The sequence below is a fragment of the Caretta caretta genome, chromosome 13 (assembly GCF_965140235.1).
Source record: "Caretta caretta isolate rCarCar2 chromosome 13, rCarCar1.hap1, whole genome shotgun sequence".
NCBI lineage: Eukaryota > Metazoa > Chordata > Testudines > Cheloniidae > Caretta > Caretta caretta.
In genome coordinates this window covers 16,235,796-16,258,389 of record NC_134218.1, presented here as the reverse complement: position 1 = coordinate 16,258,389, position 22,594 = coordinate 16,235,796, and the positions used below count along the sequence as shown (strand labels likewise).

General features: G+C 44.9%; 1 protein-coding gene and 1 long non-coding RNA gene across 3 annotated transcripts in view; one reads left to right on the top strand and one right to left on the bottom strand.

The window, feature by feature from the left end:
• Positions 1 to 4,576: 4,576 nt before the first annotated feature.
• The window catches only part of LOC125622239 (uncharacterized), a 60,270-nt gene continuing 42,252 nt past the window's right edge, over positions 4,577 to 22,594 (bottom strand). For both annotated transcript variants that reach the window (XR_012664701.1, XR_007352688.2), the window contains 3 exons: positions 16,989 to 17,122; positions 13,112 to 13,209; positions 4,577 to 5,632 (listed from right to left, as the gene is read on the bottom strand). This is a non-coding gene — a long non-coding RNA (uncharacterized LOC125622239). The remainder of the gene's footprint in view (positions 5,633 to 13,111; positions 13,210 to 16,988; positions 17,123 to 22,594) is intronic.
• PARD6B (par-6 family cell polarity regulator beta) overlaps positions 15,722 to 22,594 on the top strand; it is a 39,334-nt gene continuing 32,461 nt past the window's right edge. Inside the window, exon 1 of the mRNA XM_048820093.2 lies at positions 15,722 to 16,023. Coding sequence (XP_048676050.1) covers positions 15,958 to 16,023 — 66 coding nt within the window. The 5' untranslated portion in view covers positions 15,722 to 15,957. The remainder of the gene's footprint in view (positions 16,024 to 22,594) is intronic.

Below are 22,594 nucleotides of genomic sequence, written 5' to 3'. Positions count from 1 at the left end.
ACCACTCCCACACAAACACACACCCCTTTTCTTTTTAACAAAACCCTATAAATAACAAATCCAAACACACAAACCAATATTTCCCTCTTTGCAGGTCGCCTCCCAATCTAAATCCAGGCTTTGGAGCTGCAATTTTGCTTTCACCTTGGTTTTCTGCACCATTTTTACAATGAAGCCAAGTAACAGGCCTTTCACTGTCACCACAGAAGTCTGGTCCTGGTCCTCTGAGGTAACTGAGTTGCCTTTCATGGGAGATGTGGCTGCTCAGTACCTGCCAAGTTTGGGCCTTCTCGATTTGTTCAGCCCTGCTGGTGGGCTCAGCACCATTCAGAACAAACAGGAGATGTTTCATCCTGTCTCCCAGAGTTTAAAACCTTAAAAAAATAAAAATCCACCAAGGAAGACTCTCAAAGCACCTAGTGAGGACAGGCCCAGTAAAAAGAACCTAATAGGACAACGTTATTTGTTTTCTTACAAGCTTCCCTGAGGAGAAGATTAATACTCTCTTCATGTCAATCTTTATGGCAGAGAGATGTGTGTTTTGAGGAAGGAATTGAAATAGGAGAGGGGTGGTTCTTCTTGTGAAGTTGGCTATGGAGGGCATTTCAGGCACAAGGAAATGCATGAGGGAAGCCATGGAAATAAGAGTGGGAAGAGAAAGCAGAAAGGCAGGAGGTTCTGGTTGAGAAAAGAGCTCAAGGGCTGAAGGGGTATGGAAAGTAGGAGGAAGATATTTGTGCTGAAATGTAGGCAGAAGGGGAGATGGTACCAAATCTTAAACATAAAGACAGGGATCCTGACTTTCAGATCCAGGAAGGTAGTTAAGCACATCCAGAACTACATGAAAAATCCCACTTGCTTATGTACCTTCCTGAATTGGAGCCTTTGTATGCTCATGTCTTTTCTTGGGAGTTGGACTATATGGAAAGGGATGAGTTGGAGCAGAGGGAAGGTCAGGATATCTTTTGAAAGCCCAAGGGGGCTGCAACAATGGCTGAACTCCCATAAACCAAATGTGTCTTAAAAGTGACCTGCAGGGGAAAATGGGATTGTGTTTTGTATGAGATAGATATAGATACATATGGAGAAAAAGAGAGAATTTATTGTGGTTACAAAGTGGTTAGTAAATAGTAAAAGTTTATTTCAGTGTAAAAATGTGTATTCCCACATTTAAATTCACTTGTTTCAAAATGGGTATGACCTTTGATGTATATTTATAAATTACATTGAGAAATAAACTCTTCACAGATCTGAACTAAAAATTTATAATCCATGGTTTTATGTAGTCTTTTTAAAAGTTATTAGCTTCCTTGGCTTATGATTTAAATAACAAGCAGATAAATTATTAAACAATCTTAATTATAAGGTTAGTTATTGTACAATGAAACAATTGTTTTTATAGACATAGGCTAATGCTATCATTACAAAGTAAAATTATATTTAACATCAATCATAATAACTACTCACATAATCCAAATATGTTTAACATTCATTCTGAATAGATTACATGTATGATTTCATCCTAGTAAATCTATTTGAAAATACCAGATGCACAAGTAATGTGCATATTGCCCTCTACTGGATACTTTTTGAATTCCCTGTACAATTCAATGTAATACATTATTGGAGGCTGAGGGGGACATTGTTTAAGTAATGTTAAACAGACCTGCCAAATTTAATCTGAAGGGAGACTCCTTTGTTTTGCATTAATTTAAAGGGAGTTTAAAAGCATATCCCTCTTATGCAGAAGGATTTTTCTTTGTGTTTGCAGTGAGACATTACAAATCTCAGACCTATGGCTTATATGAGATTTATTATGTTCCATCCTTAATCTTGTGTGAAAGCTCATATATCACATATGCACTGTAATACCTTAGACACATAAGACTGTGTTAAGGATACAGGGTCAGATTCTGAACTCAGTTACACCAACGACATTTGAGTTTTGCAGCGTCTTCAATGTGACGGAAATTTAATGGAACCATTATTTTTCTTAATATGTATATTATTAATGGATCCTGGGGGCCATAAAATGTCAGTGAAAGTGTATGAAGAATTTGCAGATGGACACAGTAACCCACACTATTTCCTTTTGAGCTGAACAGTGGAGCCTTGAATCCATATTTCATTGACAACATACTCTGGATCCCTTGGAACCAGTACTGAGGACAGTGTCTACTGGAGCTTGCGTATATCTTGTGTATACTTTGGCAGCAGCCATGTCACTTTGTGTTGTGATACTATTAGAATACACATGCTGTGCTGGGTCAGTACTTGGATAGACCTCAAACAAATAACTGAGGCTACATCTACACTGCCAGTGGGGGTGTAATTTGCAGCTTCTGTAGACATAGCCAGGCTAGCTTTAATATCTAGCTCACTAAAAATAGGAGTGAGGACGCAGCAGCATTGGCTTAAGTGCAGGTTAGCAATGCGCATATGTAACCAGGGGGCCAGGTGGGCTTTGACAACCCATGGTAACACTTCCCTATTGCTATTTGCAGCAAGCTAACTAGGGCCATGTCTACACTACACATCTGTGTAGACAAAAATGACGTTGACACCCAAAAGTCAACATGTTAAAAATCACGATTTTGTGTTCACACTTGCTCCCTCTGTCAGCAGCTTGCATTCACAGTGGGGACACCACTATCAACAGTGTGAGCAATGCACTGTGGGTACCTATCCCACAGTTCTTCTGTCACTAGGAGTTATGGGACGACGGAGCAGAACACAGCACATCTTGGTACAGTGCTAAATGTCCCATGATGCATTGCTTTCTGTCCCAGCACTCCATGGGCTTCTGGCTTTCTTTCACGGCATTTTTTCAATGGCCCTTCTTTGCTGTGCACCCCGGCATATCTGTGAGAAGGGATTGATCCTGCACGGCTCTCCTATGCTCTGTTAACTGTCATGAAGACATCGCAGATGGCAGTGTAGTTTATCGTGAAGTTCCTAACTGAAGAAGACTTGCAGGCGCCTGACGTTCTTCATGACATGGATAGGAGCAACTTGAGATTGCTTTGGGCATTCACAGAGCAGGTGCACAGGGTAGACTGTCGCTTTGGGGTTCAGGAAACAAGCACTGAAAGGTGGGATCTTACCGTCACGCAGGTGTGGACTGATGAGCAGTGACTACAGAACTTGCGAACTTGTGGAAAGCCACCTTCCTGTAACTGTGTGTGGAGCTTGCCTCAGACCTGCGGCACAAGGACACCAGAATGAGAGCTGCCCTCTCAGTAGAGAAGCGTGTGGCAATTGCTGTGTGGAAGCTGGCAACTCCAGACTACTACCAGTTGGTCGCAAATCAATCTGGAGTGGGGAAGTCGACTGTTGTGGCTGCGTTAATGCAAGTGTGCAGGGCAATAAATCGCATCCTGCTACAAAGGACTCTGGGAAATGTGTGTGAAATAGTGGATGGCTTTGCAGAAATGGGTTTCCCTAACTGTGATGGGGCGATAGATGACACACATATTCCAATTTTGGCACCAGACCACCTTGCGACAGAGTACATCAATAGGAAGGGGTACTTCTCCATGGTGCAGGCACTTGTGGATCACCATGGGCATTTCACTGACATCAAAGCAGGTGGTCTGGGAAGGTGCATGATGCACACATCTTCAGGAACACTGGCCTGTATAGAAAGCTGCAAGTGGGGACTTTCTTTCCTAACCAGAAGATTACAGTGTGGGGTGTTGAAATGCCAATAATGATCCTGGGGGACCGTGTGTACCCCTTACAGCCCTGGCTCATGAAACCTTACACGAGACACCTGGACAGCACTAAGGAGCAGTTCAACAACAGGCTCAGTAGGAGCCAGATGACAATTGAATGTGCCTTTGGCAGATTAAAGGTGCGCTGGTGATGCCCTTATGGCAGGTTGGACCTCACTGAGGATAATATTCCTATGGTCTTAGCCGCCTGCTGTACGTTGCATAATCTCTGTGAAGCTAAGGGTGAAAGGTTTGCTCAGGAGTGGAGTGCTGAGGCAGACCACTTGGTTACTGATTTTGAGCAGCCAGATACCAGGGCTGTCAGAGGAGCCCAGAAGGGAGCTATTCCAATCAGGGAGGCTTTGAGGCAGCACTTTGACAATGATCACCAGTAACATATATCTCTGTCTGAGTTGGTTCAATGTTACATTACATGTAGCTTTCCTAGGGGGCAATGGTGACATTTGTGGCCTTATATTCCTGTAATAAAGTGATTTAAATGCCTGGGCATGTATTGGCGGTGCCTGCAATCTCACCTTGTAGAAAAAAATTAAAGATGATTTACCATTATAAAAGTTTGCTTTTATTGCACAGGAAATAGCACACACAAACACACAGATGCTTGGTGGGAAAGGAAGAACCAGTAAAGGGCAGACTTTCACAGCTGTGTGTAGGTCCAGCTGTCATTGTGAAAGTTGTCTGAGGGGGTGAAGTGAAGCGGAAACCGAGAAGTCCCAGAAGGTGGAAAGGAATGTGTGGGCGGAGTTGGGGGGGGTGTTGACTGGATTTAGAATGGCCGGAGACCAGTCAAGAGATTCGTCTCCCTACCCACCTCTATCATCGGCGTTTTAAGATTGCCCAAAGTAAAAACTAACAAGGAAGTGCAGGAGTAAAACTCAGGTATGTTTATTAGACTAACAACAGTTCAACAAGGTAAGAAAACTGGGTATACTTTAAGGGACTCCCAAAACAGGTAAGTAAAACAAACTGGTAAAGGTGACATTATAACTATACTGACTGTGTCCAAAAGGGTTTACTCCCTCCCCAAGACGGATGTCAGGTAAGGGATATGAAGGACTTAAAAGGTCTCTACCATTTCTTACAGCTTATCTGGAGCATCCTGACCTCATGGCACAAAGCAGGTCCGGAACTGACCAGATGACTCGGCAGGGTGAGAAGTGGACCCCAGGCAACTGATAAGTGGTAACTGTGATTTTTCTTCCTTCTTCCCTGCAGCGTCATGGGTGCAAGTAAGATCTGGATGAGATCTTCTGCATGCAAGTATGTTAAACCCTCCCACAACCCTAAGGCACGGTGCTCTGGCATACACACCTGAGTACAGCACTCTGCCACTTAGACGGGCAGCACCCTCCCTCAGACATGCTAGCCCTTATATGCCCTACTGTTACTGGACAGATTGCATGTCACATGGTTGCCCGGTTTCCCGCCTTTTGGCAAAAAAGGGCGGGAAACTATCTCTAAGGAGGAGGAAGAAAGGCAGCAAAGATGGATTCCTAGTTGTTGTTGTTGTCAGGAATTCAAAATGGTGTATGGATATTAACAACAAAAACAGAAATATGGAAATTCTCCCCCTACAAGGGGGCATGGAAAAGAGTTCTGAATGTGCTGCAGTGGAGGTCGAGCACTGATCTCCTCAGTCTGCAGCATTATTAAGGACTTCAGCATCTGCGTTTGCTCCTCCATGACTTTAAGCATCCACTTAGTAGCATCCTTAACAAATGCGTGATTCTCTTTTCTGTCCTGCCGTTCGGCTTCCCAGCACTCCTTTCACAACCTTTTTTCTGCATTGCAGCACTGCAGGACCTCCTGGAACATATCTTCTTTGCTGCATCTTGGGCGCTTTCTTATCTGGTGGAGACGCTCGGCCGGGGTGCATGGGGTGTTCCTGAAGGCTACATCTGGTGAAACACAGGGGACAATGCACAGAAGTGGGATTGTTAAATTCACGCACTGCATTGAAACATTTCTGTTAAATACACCTTTTGCAACATTGCCATCACTTTCTCACTGACCCTAGCAAGGCACACATCTCTGCGAACACTCAAAGCCTGGTGAGTGTTGGCGGCGGTGGGGGCGCTCTACATGGGGAAAAGAGCACACACTTTTTGAAAGGGTTGTGGCGCAGCACTCTGCGGAACAAATTCTAAAATTCTCCCACACTTTTCCACAGGCAGGGGTAATTCTAGCAGACATCTCACTGCTAAGGGTAAGCAGGGAAACACGGGTACATCTACTCCATGCTTGTGGCTTCCACCCTGCTCCCTATACTGCTCGCCTATGTGCCACTTTGGTCCCTGCACAAGTGATTGCTGAATGGCGTGGGAAAGTTTCCTACAGTGGGGGAAGGAACAAAGCTGCTCTGCCACGGAACCCTCGGCAGAGGATTGCCGAGTACTCCCAGGAAACTTTCCTGGAGATCTCTCTCGATCTCGGCGTGCATCAACACCCTGTTCTGCCGCACCAATTAGCTACACAGGGAAATGTCCACCTCACAGAAACACAGCCAGCCTCCCACATTTCTATACCCCAAACCCACCTTTGCACTAGACAAGCCACAGCCACTTACCAGGAGTTTCATCTCCTGCTTCTTGTTCGCTTGAGAGCGACTGCTGAGACTGGCTAGACACCTCTGGAGTGGAGAACAGTTCCTGGCTGCCTGCCCCATCAGGTGACCCCGCTGGGAGCTGCACATCCTTATCTAACTCCACCTCTTGATCAATAACTTTGTCCTCCGGGTTAGGTCCTCTTTCTGCTGCCTCCGTGCGCTCTGAAGTATCCATAGGGCTCTTGGCGATGGAGGTGGGGTCGCCACCAAGGATAGCATCCAGCTCCTTATAGAACTGGCTGGTCTTAGGTAAAGCAACTGAGCGACAGTTTGCCTCCCTCGCCTTATGGTACTCCTGCCTCAGCTCCTTTATCTTTGCTCTGCACTGCAGTGTGTCCCAATCATAGCCCTTTTCGCACAAGCTTCAAGAAATCTCCCCATCGGTATCCCAATTCCTATGGCTCAAGTGCAGCTGGGACTGCACAGCCTCCTCTCCCCATATACTGAGCAGATCCAACATAGAATCATAGAATATCAGGGTTGGAAGGGACCTCAGGAGGTCATCTAGTCCAACCCCCTGCTCAAAAGCAGGGCCCATCCCCAATTAAATCATCCCAGCCAGGACTTTGTCAAGCCTGACCTTAAAAACTTCTAAGGAAGGAGATTCCACCACCTCCCTAGGCAACGCATTCCAGTGTTTCACCACCCTCCTAGTGAAAAAGTTTTTCCTAATATCCAACCTAAACCTCCCCCACTGCAACTTGAGACCATTACTCCTTGTCCTGTCCTCTTCCACCACTGAGAATAGTCTAGAACCATCCTCTCTGGAACCACCTCTCAGGTAGTTGAAAGCAGCTATCAAATCCCCCCTCATTCTTCTCTTCCGCAGACTAAACAATCCCAGTTCCCTCAGCCTCTCCTCATAACTCATGTGTTCCAGACCCCTAATCATTTTTGTTGCCCTTCGCTGGACTCTTTCCAATTTATCCACATCCTTCTTGTAGTGTGGGGCCCAAAACTGGACACAGTACTCCAGATGAGGCCTCACCAATGTCGAATAGAGGGGGACGATCACGTCCCTCGATCTGCTCACTATGCCCCTACTTATACATCCCAAAATGCCATTGGCCTTCTTGGCAACAAGGGCACACTGCTGACTCATATCCAGCTTCTCGTCCACTGTCACCCCTAGGTCCTTTTCCGCAGAACTGCTGCCCAGCTATTCGGTCCCTAGTCTGTAGCTGTGCATTGGGTTCTTCCGTCCTAAGTGCAGGACCCTGCACTTATCCTTATTGAACCTCATCAGATTTCTTTTGGCCCAATCCTCCAATTTGTCTAGGTCCCTCTGTATCCTATCCCTCCCCTCCAGCGTATCTACCACTCCTCCCAGTTTAGTATCATCCGCAAATTTGCTGAGAGTGCAATCCACACCATCCTCCAGATCATTTATGAAGATATTGAACAAAACCGGCCCCAGGACCGACCCCTGGGGCACTCCACTTGACACCGGCTGCCAACTAGACATGGAGCCATTGATCACTACCCGTTGAGCCTGACAATCTAGCCAACTTTCTACCCACCTTATAGTGCATTCATCCAGCCCATACTTCTTTAACTTGCTGACAAGAATACTGTGGGAGACAGTGTCAAAAGCTTTGCTAAAGTCAAGATACAATACATCCACTGCTTTCCCTTCATCCACAGAACCAGTAATCTCATCATAGAAGGCGATCATCATAGAACAGCTCTGCAGTGGTCCAAGCGGGAGAGTGTTTGCTGCGTTAACCCGCCATGGTCATCTGGGAAGATGCAATGAGACCTCTCCAGGCCAAGCAAACAGGAAATGGAATTTCAAAAATTCCCAGGGCTTCTAAGGGGGAGGGAGAGAGGATGGATGGTTGTTTACCTGGCTGCAGGGCAGTGGATTCAAACTGCTGACCAGAGTGGTCAGGATGGGCATTGTGGGACACCTCCTGGAGGCCAATTAAAGCAATGAAATGAAGCGTGGTGTCTACACTTGCACTTTGTCGACCAAAATATAGAGGAAAAAGATGTAAATCTTTCATGAGGGTGGATGTATTCTGTTGCCAAAACCGGGCCTTTTTCCCAACAAAAGTTGCCTAGCAGTGTGTATGCACTCACTGTTTGGGTCGACAACCGGCAGTTTTGGTGAGAAAAATTGGTAGTGTAGACAAGGCCTTGGTTAAAACTAGTGCAGATACATCTACACAAGCTGTAAATTACACCATCAGTTGCAGTGTGGACACAGTCTGAGAGTTGCAAGAAGTGTTGATGACTCAGTAGCTAACATTCTTTCCTCTGGATTAATGCTGTTCTATAGAAGAGTCAAAAAGGCTCTCCTGGAGTGAGTATTATTATTTATATACTGCTATCAATGTGCAAGGTGCTTTTCCCCATCAGGTACGAAGAAAAAGTCATCAAACAACTTACTGTGGAGTTTTCAGTCTAAATTCTGTCGCTGGGAATGAGACAAACTGAAGTTCTGACCAATGAACAGACTACACTAGCACTACTGCGGGTGGACCTGCAGCAATGGGAAATGGTAAGAGAAAAAGTCTTGTACAGATACAGCCTTAATCCCCCTGGGTCTCAATTTTTCCACCTGTAAAATTGGGATAATAGTACACACCCACCTGTGAGGATTAAGTAATTAATGTTTGTAAAGTACTCTGAAGATGGAAAGGATTAAATATTATCTACTGTTTTCTTCAAGCCAATTTAGAAATAAAAAGAAATAATAAATCATTAAGCTATAAACATAGCTGGGACGAGAGCACTGTGATTAGCACTACTTTGTTCAGTTAATTACTTTCCTTTTAAACAAATCCAGAGTTGTTTTATGCAAGGGGGAGTCCAAGGTTAAAAAGGATAAAAACCGTTTTTAAAAAAGACAAATCGGATTACTTAGTTGCAACACCCCCCAATAGAACAAATCAATAAATTAGGGCCATCGCTCAGTTTTAGGCTCATAATAAAGATGCATCCAAAACAAGCACACATAGATGCAAAAGCCTGTATTCTAGCCAACAGCAGCCCGTGCCCAGGAATAATCACAGAAGTATGTTTCGGACCCACCACTGCCAGGCCAGACACACACTCACATAAACATGTGCATCACATCTGTCCTATAGGCCCTACCACAAAACGGCTGTTCTCAATTCTCCCTCCTGAGTCCTCTGACAAATACATATGTGCAAGAATTTGACTTGAGCCCCAATCCTGCAAACAGTTCTGCATGTGCTTAATCTTAACTCAATGTGACTGCTCATGTGATTAAATTTAAGCATGTGTGCAAGTATTTGCAAAATCAAGGTCATAATTCATACAGCATCATAAGCAGATATTTATTCATTAGCTGGCATGATGTCAAGACAATTTTAAACTTTTAAAAAGCTGGACAAAATCAATGTTACAAAAAAAATCACCTCACTGGCAAATTAGCATATTTTATTACAGAAAATAACACATATATAAAACATTATAAATCACTGAATAAACATTTACTAATCAATTAATCTTCACAACATCCCAAGTAGGTAGATAAATATTGTTATCCTCATATTATAGTGAGGGTAGCCAAAGCAGAGATTAAATGATTTGCTGGAGTGGAGACCATACAGTGAGTCAGTGGTAGAACCAGGATTAGAATTCTTGTGTCCCATCCCTCTGGTCCAGGGGTGGGCAAACTTTTTGGCCCAAGGGCCACATCGGGGTGCGAAACTGTATGGAGGACCAGGTAGGGAAGACTGTGCCTCCCCAAACAGCTTGGTCCCTGCCCCTTCCCACTTCCTGCCCCCAACTGCCCCCCTCAGAATCCCCCTTCTTGTCCCTTGACTGCCCCCTTCCAGGACCCCCCACCCCTAACTGCCCCCTGGGAGCCCACCCCCTACCCCCGTCCCCTGACCGCCCCTCCCCTGAACGTCCGCCCCATCCAACCGCCCCCTGACTGCCCCCCAGGATCCCCTGCTCCATATCCAACCCCCCAGCCCCGGCCCCTTTACCATGCTGCTCAGAGCAGCATGTCTGGAGCTGTGCCACCCAGCCAGAGCCAGACACGCTGCTGCCCTGCATGAGCGTGCAGCCCCGCCACCCAGAGCGCTGCCAGCACAGCAGCATGGCTGCAGGGGAGGGGGAACAGCAGGGGAGGGGCTGGGGGCTAGCCTCCCCGGCAGAGAGCTCAGGGGTCGGACAGGATGGTCCCGTGGGCAGGATGTGGCCCATGGGCCATAGTTTGCGCACCTCTGCTCTGGTCACTCCTCCAAACTATGCCATCTTTCCATACGTGAGATAATAGGCGTTCTTAAGAAAAGTAGACAAGACAGATAATGTACAATACCGGCTTACTGAACCAATGAATAATTTTAAATACATCATCTTTGGATCCATACATTTCTTCTTCTAGATTTTATAAACAAGCTGGTAAATTCCCTTTTCAATTTTTTACAGATATGGAAATACATTTGTTAAGCCTTCCCAGTTACCCATAGAAAAACACTGTAAAAACCTAATTGGCAGAGGAGTAGTGCTCATGAGTTGACGGAGTAAGGTCATTTAGGGATTAGCTATGCACAGAAGTTGTACTGCTTTAAATATAGAGATATAGTTATATCTGTACAACCTTCAAGTGTGGACACAATTATACTTATTTCTGTACAGAAAGACAATAAGGTATTCTAGTATAAGATACCTTTATACCCCTATAGCTGCATCCCCACCAGGAGTTGTATTGGTATAACTATTTTGGTAAAAAAAATCACACCCCTTAACTGAAAAAAATCTGTATAAAGACCATGTAAAGCAGCCTGGGCTTGCAGATTTTGCAGGTCTGATGCAGGAAAAGCCTTCCACAGCAGCTGGCACTGCATGATCGGAACTTTAACTTTTAGCTTTGATGGAAAACTGTTTGGATCTGATTTAGGACATTAAGAAATGTGATTTATCATCTCAGCCCATTCCACAGCAAATATTTGCCCTTGTTATTTGCTTTAATATTATTATTATTAGCACATAAACCAAATCATCAGGCAATTGGGGTTAATTGGCAGGCTTTGCTCAGGACAAACCCAGTGTGGCATATTATTAGTTATATATTACCACAGGTGTGCCTGATACTTTACATATATAAAATAAAACAAAGTCCTTGCCCTAAAGAATCTAATGTGTGGTATATAGGTTTATATATCATGGACAGCATCAGGAATGTTAAGGAAGGAATGAAGTGCATGTACAGGACTATGAGTGGACCTTGAGCTAGAGCTATACATTTTTCACATTCATGAACATTAAATGCCATAGAAAATGTGTTGTTTATCTGTATGATCACTGTACTATGTGTGCAAGAGGGAAGCAATCTGGTCACACAAGCTTATGTAGCGTTCTGACAAAGCTGCATTTATCTGAGGCAGAGAGAAAGAGAGTGTTAAATTCCTTTTATTTTTTTCTCTTTAAGAGTAATGAATAACTACATTGCATTTTTGGAAGGGAGAAGCTTCAGTACGAAGTAGGGTGAATGGGTGATGTGTCAAATAAAAGCTGTTAATGATGCCAAACATGATGGTTTACAAACTTCAAATCCTTTTATGAAAAGGAAGTGTAAGAACCTATGTTATGACCTTCCTATGTCTATCTTTCTCTTTTCTATACAACTCCCACTGATATTTTTTTCCACTTATTTGCTAATATTGAACAAAACTACCATTGGTTTCAATGGGTTCCTGATTAAACCAAATCTATCTAATCTACTGGGCCCTATTCTGATCTGACACTTTAAATGAAGAGTAACTTAATTGAAATGTAAAAACAGTGCCAGCCCTGGTCTACAATAGAACATTTTACCACTTCTGAACCACACTGTTGTCAACAAAACCAACGAGGAGACCGGTGGCACCTTAAAGACTAACAGATTTATTTGGGCATAAGCTTTCATGGGTAAAACCCCCCACTTCAGATGCAATCACCAACATGGTGCTAAATACAGGCCTAGTTCTACACTACAAACATTTGCTGTTATTGTAATGTCAGTTAAGAGGATGATTATTTATGAGATTTCTATTCGAGCTAAAGCCATAGCGTAACTGCAGTTTTAACGGCATAAAAGTGTTTTTGCTGGTATGGCTTATTTCACTTGGGGAATCAATATAAACTATACCAGTAAAAGCATTTCTTTTCTGGTATAAACTGTGTATTGTAGTTACACAAGGAAAGTTTGCCAGTACAACTATACCAATATAGCTATATCAGCAAATCTTTTCTAATGTAGACCTGGCCTATAAGTGTGATCAGAATCAAGATCTACATATAGTATAGATGCAGTGCCAATCACCACAGTAACTAAGCATTGAGTGTATGAGCCAAACCTTCCTCCTGCCCTTCAATCTGAATTTTATCCCTCAATGCAACCTTTCAGCTACTGGGTGTGTGGAATAACACACTATTTAAAAAGTAGTAACTCGTGGGATGAGAAAGCTACATTATGGGGGAATACTTGATGGTATTGGAGTTCTGACCTTGGTGGTAAATGTGGGTGAGAGGGAGTTAAAAAACAACAAAAAATTAACAACCATTTCTTCCGGCTATAAATAGGTCAGTAGAAACTAAACATTCCTTTCTTTGGGGGCAGTGAATAGTTTGAGTAAGTCTGAATCACAGGTTTTATGGAATTTGTGACTAAAATAGCTCTGTAATCTTGTGCTCCGCCTGGCATGGAAGTCCTTCCCCTCTCCTTACCTTTATCTGAAATCAAACTGTTCCTCACATTCCTTCCTTACACAACACTAGTTCATTGTGATGCAAGCTAGCTAGTGATTAATACCTTTTTATGAGGTTGGTTCCAGTGACTTGAGATTATATCACCATGGCTGTCTCAGAAAGCATGAGACCACACCCCATTGTGAGGAACTCCAACGACTCCTGGAATGCAAGAGAAGAAAAAAAAAGTCCTTAAAAGAATTCTAATAAATATGTAGCAATAATATCACCTGCATGGTTGTTTCAAGTGCTGGGACCTTCCTCCAGGCTTTTTCACATCAGAAGAAGGCCAATTCAATTGCTCTGCAAAGCCTTGGGAAGGCTGTGTTCTCCTCTGCACCTTCCCACCATGGTCTGGCAGAGCTGAGCAACTTGCTTGTAGAAGATGGCAGGCTTAGAAAAACAAGTTGAGCCGCTGCCCATCTCTAGTTTTTGGTAATTAGTAAACTGATAGAATTAGAGGTTTGATTCCACCCTGCTCACACAATGTAATTTCACTGACTTCTATTTACATCAATGTGAGAAAAGAAAAAGGCTCCAGACATAGATAAGAACTAGCAAGTCATGTAAGCATTCTCTTTTGCCAGTGTAAAGAAAACATAGACCAGAGAAGGCATAAGACTTGAACTGGATACCAACTGATTTGCTGGCAAATACTCATTGGACAACAACCTCTGTCTGTACTAATCAGCACTTGTCTGGCTGAGTTGAACCAGAGTGAGAGCTGCAGTTTCTTTGCCTTTGGTAGGGCTGGACTTGGACCTACATGATCTACTACATGCAAAATTGCGCTGGTTTAACTAAAGGTGTGATTTTGAACTGATTTAGTTAAATTAGTGCAACTTTGTGTGTGGATGCTCTTTTATTGGTTTAATCCTGATTTATATCCAAATATAAATACAAACCAGGACTAAACCAATATATAGTCATCACACTTACAAAGTTCATTCTATTACTGGTTTTAATAGAATTCCCCCTTTTAAGTATAGGGAATATTGCTGGATCTGGTAATATCTCTAAAACCAAATGAACTTTTTAAATGTGCCCAGTGAGTTGCACCAGTTACACTAAATAATTTTAAACCAATTTAAATCAAACTGGTGCAACTTCTTTGAGTATACAAAGCTTTAGAACTTGCATGACGCTGAGATGTTTGAGAGATGGATCAGTCTGTGAGTTGGTTCCTTTTCTGGGCCTGCCGCTGACAGAGAAGATAGGTTTCAGAGTAGCAGCCGTGTTAGTCTGTATTCGCAAAAAGGAGTACTTGTGGCACCTTAGAGACTAACAAATTTATTAGGGCATAAGCATCCGTGAGCTACAGCTCACTGCATCCGATGAAGTGAGCTGTAGCTCATGAAAGCTTATGCTCAGATAAATTTGTTAGTCTCTAAGGTGACAGAGAAGAGTGGCCAGAGAAGAGTGGCCCATAAATTCCAAATATGTAGCTCTGTTCTGTAATAATGACTATAAACTAATCTCATGCTCCATGGCTTCAGCTGGTTGCCTGAAGGGGATGAGAAGGATTTTTTCCTCCCAATGTACAATTATAATCTGGGAGAGGAAGGATACTGGTTGGGGTAGATCAGTGATCATCTGAGGTGGTATCAGGAATTGTGTTTTAGATGCCTGGCTGGTTTGCCCCCGCTCACATGCTCAGGTGATCCTCAGATTTGGGGCTCGGAAGAAATTTACCCCCGGTCACATTGGCAGGGATCTTGGGAGTTTTTCACCTTCCTCTGCAGCATGGGGCATGGATCACTTCCCAGGATCATCTTGGCATGTCTCACCTAATCAATTCCCAGCATTGGATGGGCCTCTCAGGGCATTGGCAGCAGTCTGTCCTCTGCCTGTGGCACAAGACAGTCTATTTTTCTGAGGACTGAAAGGCTTTAGTTTGACTGAAGTAATTGGGCCCAACAGGGCTATCTGAGAGAAATTTGATGGCTTCTGATGTGCAGGATTTAATGGTTATGATTTAATGGTCCTTTCTGGACATAAACTCCAGAAAACTATGTGCAGGAATCCCTAAAAGTGAAGGGCCTCACAAAGCTGATTATGTTTATTTGTAGTTGAAGCCAATCCTGATCTTTGGTGGGATACTACAGCCCTTATTTCCTTGAACACAGTCTCACAGCACCAAGAGGAGGCGTATTCTGTCCCCGTCCACATATTCCCAGCCTCACAGGGGTACTTTCACCCCCCCATGATCCCACTATAGGAGATGCACTGTGGCCCTCATAATCCCAGAATTGTGGGGATGAGTGCTTCTTTAATCCCAGTACCGGGTGGGGTACTATGCCCCCCCACAATCCCAGCACCGGGGGGTTATTGTGCTCCCTGCAATCTAAGCACCGGGAGTTACTGTGCCCCCCACAATCCCAGCACTGGCAGTTACTGCGCCGCTGCAATGCCAGGATTAATCGGGCGGTGTGCTGAGTCCCCCCACACAATCCCAATTCTGAGCGTGGGTCTTTACCTACAATAACCTCAGGAGCAGGAGGGGACTGACACCTCCCAACCCCCCGCCTCGCGTGCGCCCTCCACTTTGGAAAGCAGGCGAGCAGGGGCTCACGTTGGACGCACGCGCACTGGTTGCAGGTGCGCCAACGCGCTCTTTCCCTCTCGTTCGCCGGGCGACAGGTGCGCATGCGCGCTCGCTGCAGGTGCACCGAGACTCCCCCTCCCTTTTGTGAGTGTCAGGCGCGCATGCGCTACCTGCCCCTAGCCCTCTCCTGGGAGCGGCAGGTGCTAGGCGCAGCTAGGCGTTCTGTGGGGCGGCTCTTCCCCCGGCCTGGGTGCGTGTGAGGAGGCGGCTCGGCGGCAGGTTGTGGCTGGGAGGCTGGGCTCGGAGCTGCCCGGGTTCTCCCCCTTCCCCCACAGCGCGCCCGGGGACACAGACCGTCTGGCGGAATGAACCGGACCCACCGCAGCGCTGGGGGTAGCCGGGGCCTGTGCACCATGGAAGTGAAGAGCAAGGTGGGTAGCGGGCCTAGGGCGACGATCCGTGAGGGGCCGCAGAGGGCGGACCGACCCTTTGGAGGGCGAGACCCCAGGAGAAGGGGCAGGGCGGGGGCGTCCGCTCCGTGAGGGGCCGCCGGGGGCAGGGCGAGCCCCAGTGGAGGCTGTGGGGGGGGGGGGCGTCCGCTCCGTGAGGGGCCGCCGGGGGCAGGGCGAGCCCCAGTGGAGGCTGTGGGGGGGGGGGGGCGTCCGCTCCGTGAGGGGCCGCCGGGGGCAGGGCGAGCCCCAGTGGAGGCTGTGGGGGGGGGGCGTCCGCTCCGTGAGGGGCCGCCGGGGGCAGGGCGAGCCCCAGTGGAGGCTGTGGGGGGGAGGGCGTCCGCTCCGTGAGGGGCCGCCGGGGGCAGGGCGAGCCCCAGTGGAGGCTGTGGGGGGGGGGCGTCCGCTCCGTGAGGGGCCGCCGGGGGCAGGGCGAGCCCCAGTGGAGGCTGGGGGGGGGGGCGTCCGCTCCGTGAGGGGCCGCCGGGGGCAGGGCGAGCCCCAGTGGAGGCTGGGGGGGGGGGCGTCCGCTCCGTGAGGGGCCGCCGGGGGCAGGGCGAGCCCCAGTGGAGGCTGTGGGGGGGGGGGGCGTCCGCTCCGTGAGGGGCCGCCGGGGGCAGGGCGAGCCCCAGTGGAGGCTGGGGGGGGGGGCGTCCGCTCCGTGAGGGGCCGCCGGGGGCAGGGCGAGCCCCAGTGGAGGCTGTGGGGGGGGGGGGGCGTCCGCTCCGTGAGGGGCCGCCGGGGGCAGGGCGAGCCCTAGCCCCAGTGAAAATTGGGGCCCCAGCAGGAGGGGATCGTTGAGGAAGGGGGCTATCTGGGCTCAGGGAATCTCTTGTGGGAGCGCACCCAGGGCTGCCTGTGAGTTGTCCCGGCATGGGGCTGGGCTGGTTCTGCACTGGGTGGATACTGTATGGGGTGAGGGGGAGCTGGGAGTGCTGCTGACTCACCTGCAGATGGCACCTTGCCAGGGTGGGGAGTATGTCTGCAAGGAAGATCCAGGTTGCCTAAGGGTAGAGGGGTGCATCTCCATGTTTTCAAGGGATCTAGGGCTGTTCCTTTTGCTTGGTCCCTGTGCCATGGCCTAGGAGCAAGATGTGGTATTAGTCAAACAGCTATCACCATAGGGTTGACACTAGTAATAATTAATGCTGGGTATTGTCCCTGTAGCCTTCTCTCAGCACTAGCCCCCTTGTCAGATCACTCTTCACTTTTTTCCCCCCTCTATCCCCAACAGGGTTGTAGATGATTATCCACTGCAAAACTTGATATTCTTTAACAAAAGTTACAGTATGACTTTACTAATTGGGCAGGCACACTGCTTTCCCTACAATTACTCTACAGAAGTGTAAAACAAGACTGAAAAGGTTCCCCCTGAAACTGAATGCAGACTAACAGAATGCAAACTATATAAAAAAACAAATGGAGACTATATAAGAAAATTACTAGGAAAAAAAGGTGCTCAAAAATCAGTTTAGCTAACATGTTTTGAAATGCCCCTGATACTATGCTTTTTGACTAGACTAGGATAAGTGTATTTTTAAAAACATGCTAGCTAACATGTTAACATGATTTAAGGATCTTGTGTGAACAGAACAAAAATAAGTTGCCTTCCTAACATGTTTTTTTGGGGAAAAAAATCTTTTATCCTAGTCTATACAAGATCCTAATTTAGATGCAGTACAACAGCTCTGGAATCTTATCTGCTCATATAACCCACAATTGTCAAGGTGTTGAACTGTGTCTAAACGGGGTGTTAAGGAGTGTTTCATGTCATTTTAACTAAATTGACTTAGACAAGGTGGATGAGGCAATATCTTTTATTGGACCAGTTTTCAGAGTAACAGCTGTGTTAGTCTGTATTCGTAAAAAGAAAAGGAGTACTTGTGGCACCTTAGAGACTAACCAATTTATTTGAGCATAAGCTTTCGTGAGCTACAGCTCACTTCATCGGATGCAACATTAAATGATATTAAATCCCAGTGTGAATGCTGTTGTTCAGAATTAATATGGCTGTAATTTGGTTTAGTTTAATTCATGCTGATCTAAAAAGCACATTTTCCCCTTGTCTAGGCAAGGCTTAAGAGTGCACATACGCTGAGGAAACTTGTGTGTTTCTCCACTAGTGGAAGTTGTAATGCAGACTGGTTATAAACATTTTTACCAGTGTGAAGCCTAATCCTTAAATCCTGCGTCCTGTCTATTCTATAGATTCCATCTTAGTTTACAATAACTGGTAGCTTTAGTGTGGACAGGGAATATGCATTTTTAAGGGTTATGTGACATGGTGGTAAAAATATACCAGTATCTTCTGCTGTAGGTTGTATTGGTGCTAGAGCAAGTGAGGAACCATGGGAGAATTTCAGAAGATTTGTGTGAACAGAAGCTAAAGGATGATGGCACCTGCTGACCATGACTCCAAGTAGTAGTTAAGCATGAGTGAAACTATAGTTGCTCTGAAGTTTTATTCTAACTCTCTTCATTGTAAATAGCTAAAGCAACACATGAGTATATATTTAAAAACAAACCCTATTTCATCCCAGACTTCTAGGTCTCAAAAATCCCCAGACAAATGTGGGTGTTCGAAAACAGGCTGAAAGTATATCATGGAACCAGAGATTTTTATGTTCATGCCTGTTTGATATCAACATAGATAGAAGAGGCTGTAAGTTCTTAGTGAGAAGGACAGTCTTTTTTGTAAAGTGTTTGTACAAGCTAGCATAGTGGGATGGTTCCTGGACCATGATTGGAGCGCCTTTATGCTACTGCAGTAGAAATGCTTTGATTCAGCACATCTTTTGTCATAATGATCATCTTCCCTGGTTGGGGTTGAGGAGAGAGATATACTTATGGTAAAGCTTTACTCTTTACCACACCCTGGAATTCTTTGCAACAAATGTTGTAGGTAGGTCTTTTTTTTAAAGACTGGATAATTTTATCACTAAGATATGTTTGTATTTGCTGAAATAAGGGTAACAACTTATATCCCAAATAATGATATTTAAATTGCTGTTTAGGTCATGGGGACATTTCCCCCTTTAATACAGAGCTGCACAATAAGCAGTGTATTGAGGTTCCTCTTTCTAGAGGCACGAGGTTCAATCTGGTATGACAAATTCTGTGTCAAACTGGTTCTAGTATTCTAGACACATGGATAGGTATGTCTGCATTACTTCAGATCATTACTGCAAGAAGTTATCAAGTAACAGAGGCAGGATGCTACAGCCAGCACAAGACCAGTCAGCATTAGTCTGTTCTCTGTAACAATGCATGCTGAAAATCAGGGTTATCTTTTCTCAAAACAGTAACTATCAGTGTAGATCTGACAATTTCCTAGCATAGAGAAGAGATTTGTGCTTTTTGAAGTGCTACAGGGCACATCTTCACTGGCAATGTTAAAGTGCTGCCATGGCAGCGCTTTAACTTGGCTTGTGTAGTCATGGCAGAGCGCTGGGAGAGCTCGCTTCCTCTAAAAAAAACCCACCTCCATGAGGGGCATAGCTACCAGTGCTGGGGGCGCAGTCTATACTGGCATGTTACAGCACTGAAACTCGCAGCGCTCAGGGGTGTGTTTTTTCACACCCCTGAGCGAGAAAGTTGCAGCACTGTAAAGTGCCAGTGTAGACCAGCCCACTGTTGGATAAATATTCTACTCTATTCTGAAATCCACCTCTTCAAGCACTCTCTCCTGTCTGAATAATCCCCCATAACTTTCTTGTCCTGTGTTTTGCATAGTGCAGCTTGTCTCTTTAAGAGTAAATACGTGATGTACAATTGCAAAAATTATCTTTTGGGAAAGAACACAAACTACAATGAAAGTAGAATATTTGTTTTGAAGTGGAAACAACAAGCACTACATTGGAAAAAATATGGGCCAGATTGAGACTCTCACTTGCATGATTGCAGTACCTGCACAAGCATGCAGACACAATAAATATGCTTGTAGCATATGCATGAAACTGTGCAATTATTTCTGAAAAGCTGTCCCTGCTACAATATTGTAACTTCAAACATGCTGTCCTTTTTAGCTCATGTCAAATTTTATTTGATGTCTGTCACATTAAACTACAGCACTACTGGAAAATTATAAGTAATATACAAAAAGTTGCAATATACATATGTGGGAAATTCCTTGGATGTTGCATATTTCAAGTTCTTGGGGAAACAGTTAATGGGAACAAAGGAGAAGTTCTTTTATTGATGTCATAATAAAGCACACTGCTCTTGACTAAAGGGAGTTCCTCCTGCAGGTTTTATTATGCACAGGTGTGACTGAAATCAGTATGTGAGTCATTCATTCTACCTTATTGTTGACTAATGTTACAGTACTTAGAGTATCTATAGAAGAGTATTTGCAGTGAATCCTTTATTTAAAAATCTTTAGGGGAGGGAGGAGTGTTGGAGTTCAGAAGGTATAGAATTCTTAATTTGTTGTGCTAACTGGATGACTTGGTGTCATTACTAATGAGCAAACGATAGGGTCCTTGTCTCTACTGGGTTTTCAGACTCCCAAGTTGAATGCAAATAAAACTTCTGATATTTTTGAAAGTAATATGAGGAAGACACAGAATTGGTCACAACAATAGCAAAGGCCCCATTTCCTAATTGGCACATTAGACATAAACTATGCAACATGAACCCAAGAAATGTGGTGCTGTCTCTTTAATCCTTCCCTGATCCACTCAAACTGTTTTATACAATTTATTACATTTATGGCTCCCAGAATCTTAAATTGTACAATTCTTGCTTTGCTAAGTGACTGTATTATAGAAATTGCTGGAAACTTTTGGGTGTCATCTCATTGTGATGTTCATTTTAAGAGATATTTATTTTGATCTATTTGACAGCTTTCAAACTATTTGGAATATAGCAGTCAGTTTGGACTCCCCATCTTGATTATGAAAAATCCAGTTCAACCTCATGTTCATTACTGATCAGCTACAGAATATACAAAAATATTTCCAACAATCAACTAATGACTAGGCAGGTGGCGAATTGATGACTTATTACACCTACAAATTGTATACCCAGACTATGCAAAAACAGGCTAGTTTTATTGCTGACTTTTTCTCCCCTGCATCCCCTGAACCTGCCTTCTTGTTTGTTTCATGTAAGGGATTATGTTAGCTATCACATTTTAAAAACATACCTTTTTCCTCGTGTAGACTTCAGTCTCTGCCCCCAAAGCTTACATTCACTCATACAGTCTGAACAGTGCTTAGCACAGTGGGGCACTTTGCTGGTTATGGTCTCTAGGTACTGTTGTAATATAAATAGTATAATGTAGGAGGGAGAGAAGTCTTGAAGTTTGGGGAACTGAGTAAGGGACAGTCTGCTTTGAAACAGGACTACTGCAAAGTGCATTAGTGAACTGTTAAAGCACATCAGTAGGGTCCATACAGGAGGAGTGGCGCAAGCTGGTACAAGGTAGATTCACTATCAGTAGAGCTGCACTGTAGAGCAGTGGTTCTCAACCAGGGGTCTGCAAGCAGGTTTCAGGGGGTCTGCCAAGCAGGGCCAGTGTTAGACTTGCTGAGGCCCAGGCCAGAAAGCTGAAGCCCAGGACCCTGAGCCCTTCCACCTGGGACTGAAGCCGAAGCCTGAGCAACTTCGCTTCACGGGTGTCCCTGTGGCCTGGGGCCCCAGACAGTTGTCCTGATTGCTAGCCCCTAATGCCATTCCTGGCGTTATGCAGAAAACTAGTTGTTTTGGCAAAGGTGTGCTATGGAGTTTTTATGGCATGTTGTGGGGGGGGGGAGACTCAGAAAGAAAAAGGTTGAGAACTACTGCTGTAAAGCATTTCTGTCATTAGGGCTGAACTGGTGGTGAAATAAAAATCTGAATCTTGCTAGCGTGAACAGGCCTATGAAGTTTTTGAGGAATGGGGTTGTATCCCCTCTTTGCCTCTCCTTTTTAGGTAGGAGCAGAAGGGACTTAAAATTAGGGAGGGCGGAAATATGAATTCATTTCCTTCATGCCAACAACCCTTGAAAGTAACTAACTTCACCCTGGCACCCCACCACAATATCTGCCACTGCATCCAAAACCAAAATCATTAACTATATGATTAACTTGATGGTTCTGCTTTAATAATATTGATACGTGTCCTCTGCTCTGATTTTAGTATTGCCCTTTTCAGATGAATGGGTCGGTTCATACCTCTGAGGTATTATTTCAGGGTTGCATACAGACTTGCAGCATACAGTCACTGCATGGTTTTAAGTTTTCTCCATATATTGATGAGTTTCTTCTCAAACATTAGGATGAAATGGAGTTTTTTAAAGCTAAAGCTTGGTCTTAGACTGGTAATGGGTTGCTGGCCTTTTTGTGACTGTATTGGGTCCTGAAAGCAAAATCTTGGATACCAGCAAAATTTTTTAAACCTAGATTAAGATGAGACAAAACCGGTTTCAATAATACAGATAAATGGTGTGAAAAATCTCACTCTGTAATAGCTTTGAAATTTTAAGTTTTACCTTCAAGTACATAAGTTTAAGAAACATGAGTTGGCAGTATCTAACGTTTTTGTTGCTTAGATTCTTATGCATATATAAAA